The 8,314-nt window shown below is 43.0% G+C and overlaps 1 protein-coding gene across 3 annotated transcripts in view; it reads right to left on the minus strand.

The window, feature by feature from the left end:
- cux2b (cut-like homeobox 2b) overlaps positions 1-6,843 on the minus strand; it is a 350,318-nt gene extending 343,475 nt beyond the window's left edge. For 2 of the 3 annotated variants that reach the window (XM_078227452.1, XM_078227450.1), the window contains exon 1: positions 6,187-6,843. In XM_078227452.1, coding sequence (XP_078083578.1) covers positions 6,187-6,249 — 63 coding nt within the window. In that variant the 5' untranslated portion in view covers positions 6,250-6,843. The remainder of the gene's footprint in view (positions 1-6,186) is intronic. The other variant, XM_078227451.1, reaches the window with a different exon arrangement.
- Between the last annotated feature and the right edge of the window lie 1,471 nt (positions 6,844-8,314).

Here is an 8,314-nt window from a genome sequence, read left to right on the forward strand (position 1 = left end):
AAGCTGCTGTCTCTAAGGTGAGGCACCACCTGCCCTCTCAGGTGGGTGTAGAAGGTCTCATTACACTATTTAAAAAGCAAGAGTGGTCTTTCCATTGGTTCTTGTAAATGTTTTCCCTCAAACAATCAGATCCTTTTCAGGTGTTGATTGTTTTCATTGCTGTTTGTGAGATTTGCACTTCTTACATTACTACAGTGCTACCGCATTTCAGAAATACCTCACCATCCATAAAGCCCTTTGGGATGTCTTTGAGAACTATATAAATTCAAGTTCATTCTCTTGCTACTTATTTCCTTCCCCAACCGTGCAAAGACTACAAAACCGAGACACACAGAGACACAAACAATGACTTTCTCTTCCGCCACTGCAGACCAGAGAGCCAACTCCAACCTGTTTTGTAAATTACTTGCCATCCCCCCAAAAAAACTTAACAAACCTACAAGCACTAAAAATAGCTGTTATATACACACTGCAGCAAGCTTACAATTTGTTTGATCTAGTTTAATAATCTAATAGACATTATTGCCCCTCATTCCATAATGCATATTTAGTTCATATAAATAACATAAAAGTTAAAGTCTTCTTTTGAAATTATCCTTTCATTATACAGATTAAACAGAAAAACATTGACTCCAACTTTAATCCTCTTCCACTTAGTCTTGCTTTTACCGCAACTGAAGATTCTGTCCAAATATGGTTGACAGAGCCCGTAGCTGTAGTTATTCCGTTTTCTCCCCTTCCCTTCCTGCTCCCAACCACAACTGGGTTCCCCTTCTTCTCACCTTCCACCCACCAGATTTTCACCACCCTACAGCGTTACATCACCATCTAACACATCTTCCTTTCTCAGCACTCAAAAGAGACTATTGCCTCCGTGATGCCTGGTCCAGTCCTCAGTGACCCCTGATATCTTGCCCTTCCCCATACAAAACAACAGGAAAAGGTGGCCTTTTACCTCCTCCCTTCTCACAATCCAAGGTCCTGAACACTCCTTCAAAGGTGAAGCAACAAGTTACTTGCACTTTTTTTCAATTTAGAGGGTACTGCATTCACTGCTCACAATGTGGTCTCCTCTACATTGGGGAGACCCAAATGCAAACTGGATGACCACTTTGCGAAACACCTCCTCTCAGTCCAGGAATGTGATTCCGAGTTTCTGGTCACCTGTAACTTTCATTCTCCAACTTGCTCCCATTTTGACTTCTTCTTAAAACTCAAGCCTCCTATAGTGTTCTAATGAAGCTCAACACTAACTCACTGAACAGCACCTCATCTTTCAAAGATCACAACACTGAGTTTAACAATTTTAGATCATGACCTCTGCATTTTGTTTCTTTGGTCTTGGCTTTTTCCTCTTGTTTAAAAAAAAAACCTTTGCTGTTCAGGATTGTACCATTCACATCTCCGTATACATTTTGTTCACATCCTTTGACCCTGAACCAACAACTCTTTTTGTCTTTTAATCTCTCCGGTCTTCCACTCCATCCCCTTCCACCCCCACTTTCATTTGTTTAAACCCTATTACACCTCTACCTCTTCCTAAAAGGTCATCGACTTGAACATCAACTCTTTTCCTCTCTCCGCAGATGCTGCCCAAACTTAATTTTCTGTTTTTATATCAAATGCACTGGCTGTTTTATTTTATGCAAGTTATTTTTAGACAAAGGAGGGAATGATCTTTAGTGCTGATGAATAGCACATCTTTCCACTTCAGAGACCCAGTGATAGCAATAAGTGCTCTCAAGTCAGCTACAGCACTTTCTGATGCAGAATAAAGCTCCCTCTATTCTGTCTTAAAGGTGTGCCTTAATCAGAATTGAACAGTTTCTGAAGTTCCAAAGTCATTGTGTGAAACCTTTGCGATGTTTCAATTGCATTTTTTTTTTAAAAGAGCACCACTGTCACATGGGTTTGACATATTCATTTCCCATGCAATTTGTGCGGCCTCTCTGATTGTCATTTTGCCACTAACTAAAGGTGGTAAGTTGTGGACCATGGTCTGTGTCCACATGAACTGAGCTGCAATGACCATATGTCATTTCACACAGGACCTGTGGAAGCTTGGCCCCTTCAAGAGGCGGGTGTTCGTAGGTCATGTAACCCTCCTGGGGCCTATCAAGAGGAATCATGTGAACCAGCACCTATCGGATGTTAGGGTGTGGGCTCTGGTAGGAGGGAACCTGGAGTTGGTGGAACTAGACCGGTGCCTGCAGTGAGCTCATTTGTACATAGATTAATCTTTCCTTCAATAAATAAAAGTTGTGATGCAAGGCTTCCTCGTTGTGATACCTCGCACTATAACAGGACCCTTATTAAGTAGCAGAGATCGCAAAAATAAAGGACAAATTTTCTAATGCACACCACCACCAATGTATCACCTCTGGTATCCTCCAATCGATTCAAACTCCCTTGGCTCCTACTCCTGAGCAACAACCCACCCTTTCATATAACAGGGATGGGTGGGGAGGCTTACATCATGTGTGGAGTTTTCACATTCTCCCAGTGTCTGTGTGGGTTTCCTCCTGCACTCCAAAGATGTGGAGATTAGATGGATTGGCTATGCTAAATTGCCCCTTAGTGTCCCAAGATGTGTAGGTTAGGGAGATTAGTGGGGTAATTATGTGGGATTATGGGGTTAGGACCTGGGTGAAATGCTCTGTCGGAGAGTCAGTGCAGACTCGATGGGCCGAATGGCCTCCTTCTGCACTGTAGGGATTCTATGATTCTCATGTGTCCTTTTTTCCCCCTTGTGTAAAATAGAAATTTTATATTTGAAAAAGCATTTCATAGAATATACGGCACAGAAACAGGCCAATTGTTAACAAGTATATTCCCTCCAGAAATTGGGAGCTCTCCCCAAACAAAGTTAATCAATAAACAATAGATTTTAAAGTTTTCATTTTCAAATGAATCCCATTTACACACATTAGTAGATCGAGGTTAGAGAGGTAGGAAGACTAACCTTCTCCACACAACGGTAATCTGTCTCAGTAATGTCACAATTTCTCTTGTCAAATTGATTCCGTCAATCTTTTCAGGCAAAGCTATTTCCTTCTCTGCACCCAACCTATACTCTGGCTTTGTTATCATTTATGTGGTAAACCATCAATCACCAGTCAAGGGAGTTACAGAAAAGTTGAGACACAAAAAAGCCATTTCCATTCATTTTTCACTGACTTCCCTGATCAATGAAAAAATTTGACCTGTTTAATTAATACTGTGCAATTTGTCAAATCATATTTCTCCACTCATTAAAAAAAACTACTTGAAGTATTCTCAGTTCCACTAAGCTACAAACGTTAAAACAAAAATCACAGTGTCATCAGAAATGGCACAGATCAGTTTGAACAGTGAATGGCTTATCAATGTGTTGTGTGTCACTGACAGTGATACTCCAGTAGCAAATTACAACAGTTATTTTAAACCTTTACAAGGAAGATACTGTGGGCCAAAGAAACCCCCTGCTATTCAATGTGATTACCAGATGGCAATGTGTGTAGAGGACTGGGAGACAGAGACCTGCTTCATGCTAAAATTTCTTTGTGCAATTCAGACAAATAAACAGATCAGATGCACTTCTGTAGTTCAATCCTGGTCCACATTTCCTGTACAAAATCTATTGTGCTTTGAGAATGAAATGTTGTTGATCAACTCAGTCAAAACCACCAATAGTTACACTTTGGACAATGTATTTCTTTTTAGATACAGTATCTCATGTCCTCAGCAGTAACTCTGTTGCTAAAGATAACGCCAGTGCAGAACTGAATCATATAGATCAAGAACATTCCATGCTTTATCCCTGATCTGTCCAGCATTAGCTGAACATAACCTGTGCCAAAGTCGGTTCAATAGAATTGGCTCAATTTCTTTTGGTTAAGCAGAGGTTAAAAGGAAGACAAGCAAGGTTCCCAGTACTGATCATTACCAAACAGCTCCGCTTAAAAAGGTGAGTGAGTGTGTGTCTGGACATCAGATGAAGACGGGCTCAGACCCGACTGCTGGTGCTGCAAATGGTCCAAATGCCTCTCCTCACTCACCTTTAGGCTGGTACATGGGCAGCTTCAGAAGTTAACTGAAAACTAATTGAAGCATATCACAGAAAAGGCTGGGGAAAGCTGGGAGAGAAAGAGGAAGGGAAGGATGAAAATCTTACAAATAAATAATGAATAAATTAGCCAATTTGACCTTAATTTTTAAAAAATCAGTTTTCAGAAAAATAGTGATCAGTAATTTAAAAGTTAAAAGACCAGTGGTATTGTCCACTTGCCACCGCTCAATAGGAAATAATTATCTTCCTTCCAAATCTTTAAAACATAAAAAATTGCTACAGTAAACCCCCAAAATCAAAACTTAAGAAAAACTTTGCTTGCCACACAAGTGAGAAAAATCTAAAAATACTTTTCCTGAAAGACAAGATTCTAAAATAGTTACTTGCAAATGAGAAAGCAGTTTGAGAGACAGACATTCAAATGTTGTCATTCTCACTTTTCAAACGTCCTCATCCTTCACTTCCGAATTTGAATTGCACAGATTCAGGAAGAGAGGGGAGGGAGGGAGGGAGAGAGGGAAGAAACCTATCTGATTCCAACAGCAACTCTTAAACACAGGTTCAAACCTATAGTGCGAATGGATGCTGGTCGTACCAATCGTGTCTGTTCACCCGCTTGTCCTGAACAAACAACGTCTCTCGATAGACATGTATGAGCTCAGACAAATGAATGAGTTGTTGGGAAGCTTACAGGCTCGCTTTCAGGGAGGGCAGCAGACTGGCAAGGTCACCTTCTATCCCCAGTCGAGGGGCGGCGCCATCAGATCTGGCCTGGCCAAGGCGACACTGCTGCTCAGTTCAGAGCTCAGAACATCCCCAATCAAACATCACAGCAACAAAACAAGCCGGGGGGACCACAACTAGCCTCAGATTAAACATTCAAAAGGCCACACATCTCCATCCAGCGGCTCACTCCCGAAAAGTCGTTCAGGACCATCCAAAAATAAAAACCTGTGTGTGTGTGTGTGGGGGGGGGGGGGGGTCCAGGTAGCAGCTCCCCCAGGGGGGCAAATCCCCCCCCCCCCCTCTCATTCCTATGAAGTGTTCTTGTCATTCCCCATGTTACAGAACATCAATCATACCGGCGTGTCTCCGAGAGGCTGGTTTACAAAACATCAGGAAGCGAAACACAATCACACCATCCCATTCCGCGGATATTTCCAAAACACCAGCAGCAGCAGCGATGCCAAGCGGAGAAACTGACATGAAATTGCACTCACTGGAACCGGAACAGCTCAGGTCGCAAATTCACTTTAAAAGATCTAACACTGACAGGGGGAAGGGGGGGATTTGGGGTCAAATCTAAGTGATTGCTGTATTTAAGAAAAGAAAATCATCTTCCACTCCGTTTCCTCCTTGGCATCACAGTCCAGCCACACAAAAAAATAAATGTTTGGTAATAGCAGCTTTAACGAAAGAAGAGAGAAAACTTATCTAATTAACCCGCCGCAGAAGTTTTAAGATTAAAGCGAATTTCTAGTCGGGAAATTCAAGTCCGGACCAACATTACTAGCCTGGCACTGAATCCATTTAAGTGTGAGGCAGCAAGAAATGGGAGGAAGAGAAAGTTAATAAACGTCTCAGGAGTTAAAAAGACGCCGACCTTGTGTTACCCAAGAGGCAAAAATAAATATATACACAAAATACAAAACAGAGGAGGCTGGAGCAGAGCTGGTGGCCAGCGAGATCTCCACAATCCCATGTATCTGACTGAATGATCACCCATTTCCATCCTATATATGTGTATGTGTGCGGGTTTTGTCTTCTCTCTCTCTCAGACAAAGCTTATTTCCCTAAACATAATAAAGTCACAGCGCCCACTAAACTGCACTGATGACTTATACTTTGTGCTGTGAGTGGAGTGAGGAGGGGGTAGCCTCTCAGCCACTAGCCGCTCTGAGTGGCCAGTGTGGCGGTGGCAGCTCCATGTTCCTGGCGCTGTGTGTTGATCGATGATTGAACTGAACAAAGGCAAGGGGGGGGGGGGGATCAATTCCTAATACTTATCAATCGGGGGGAAGCTGTGCACATCTTCCTGTGGCCAAAGCGCCGCCGAAAGCCCCGCTCAGCCCCTCGCCCCCCGCCGGAGCCATTCGCACCTTTCGGCTGGCGGTGAAAGGTGGAGGTTTCTCACTAACCTGCAGCCGCCGTAGATCAAATTTCTTCCAATATTGAAACATCGATCCCACATTGGCGGCCATCTTGGGGGATATTGAAGCGATATTTTCTCTGGATTTTCCTTTCGGCTCCTCTAAATATCCGGCGTGGATTCCCGCCTCAACTGGCCACTTGAAAGAATACACAGAGAGGCGAGAGCAGACAAAGCGGGGGTGCTGGGGGAGAGGGGGGACTGCACACTCCTGCCCAGCCCCGCTCCTCTGCCTGATTTGTTATTTTTAGTGGGGTGGGAAAGTCTTCCTTTTTGTTGTTGTTGAACTTCACTTCAATTTTCCGCCGAGCGGGGAACGCACTTGATTTGGAACAGATATTTCCAGCGGCAAAGTGAACAATTAACAGGGTGGGCGGGCCGTGTTAAAGTCTTTGAGCAAATTACAGCATCTTTACCAATACTGCACAGCCGGCTAGACATGTTATAGATACATTATTATATTTTATATGTTCATTATGTAACATATATGTCAAATGCGATTTCCTGATGTCTGACTTTTCTTAACCGCTGTGTAGAAAATATAGTAAGAAATCTCACACCAGGTTAAAGTCCACATTATAGAAAATAGAATCGCGCTTCACATTACAATGATACAACTTTTTTTTTGGGAGGAATTCACTTTTTGGCGAATCTTGTATCTCTTGCCCACCACACTTTAAGGGTGATAGGTTTCACTGATATTCTCTGTCACTGTTTGAATAATAATTTGAGATGCCCTGTTTGAATCGCCCGGCACTATTTGGGTTTTATGACACTTTCTCACACCTCTGACTAACACCAAGGACCGAGACAGTCACCAGAGAGAGTCCAGCTCTCAGGATCCGAAATACCAGATGGTAACTTCCAACTCCCCCCCCCCCCCCCGGGCGGAGAGCCACTTCCCGAGTTTGATTAAGTTTGTTGTCTGCTTTATTAAACCATTTTTATCTCTCTCCCTCTCTAAGAATCCCCACGCAGTAAAACCATAGGAAAATAAAGAGACATCCAGATGCTGCTCGTTACTGCTGTTTGCAATTCCCTTCGTCCTACTTTGATGCGACTGCGGCAACATGAAAGGCTACAAATTTCAGCAGCAAATTGCCTTCCGTTGCGCGACCGACTTTTATTTGTAGCCGGTGTTATATTCTGGGCCACCCACAGACACTCACTCCAGCCCTCTCGGGGTCTCACAGGATGGTGAAGGGTCAAAGTTTGACTCTCAATTATTTGTTGTAAATTTACGGCAGTCCTGTATCCCCATCCAAAGTTCCGGCTGCCTGGACAGGGATTGAGTGCAGAGCTGCAGCAGCGCTGAACTGATAGAGGAGTGGGGGACAGCCACAATGTTAGTTTTCAGTGAATGGACTTGCAGATGCGTGGAGGGACCTTCACCGATTCTTTCACATTCGTCTCTCGAATAAAGGGTATTGGCAGGAAAGGATACAGTGTAGGCATTTTAAAGTTGCCCCACTCCCCACTTTGCCAGCAGAAGTATTCGTGGATAAGAGTCACACATACGCTTGAATGGAACATTTTTTCAACTCCTATTTTCCTTCATTGTAGCACACTGTTCTACTTATACATGTGATACATTTTTAATGTAGCAAAAAAACATTTTGATCAATTTTCTGAGGCGAGTCACGAATGCCTTGAAAGATGTATTCCGAGTTCATCACTTTACACCGCGAGACTTCATACATTTTATTGATGGTTAAAAACTATTTTAATAAATCATGAATATTCTATTGACAGAATGAGTGTTTTTGCACATTTTGACCAGTCATAGCCAACTCTGGGGGGGAAAAAAATCATCCCATGCAGTTTCAAATATGTAAAGTAAGCAAATGAAATTGCCATCACTTTGCAGGGCCTGGTACACGCTGCATTCAAATACTCTGGCTGGGGCGTGTACTTCACGTGGGTAAAGACTGAAAGTGACGTGTTTAGTAGTTACTGACCGTGTAGTGGCTGATGCATTGTGACTGTTGCTTATATTAGCAAATAAACCCACGCCATATAATCACCCCAGTTAAGATCTGTCCCTGGGTGAATCTATTAAAGTATAAGCTATCATTCCCTGCCCCCGAAGTGAACTCTTCACTTCAATAAAGGTCTCA

Source organism: Mustelus asterias, chromosome 13 (genome assembly GCF_964213995.1).
Source record: "Mustelus asterias chromosome 13, sMusAst1.hap1.1, whole genome shotgun sequence".
NCBI lineage: Eukaryota > Metazoa > Chordata > Chondrichthyes > Carcharhiniformes > Triakidae > Mustelus > Mustelus asterias.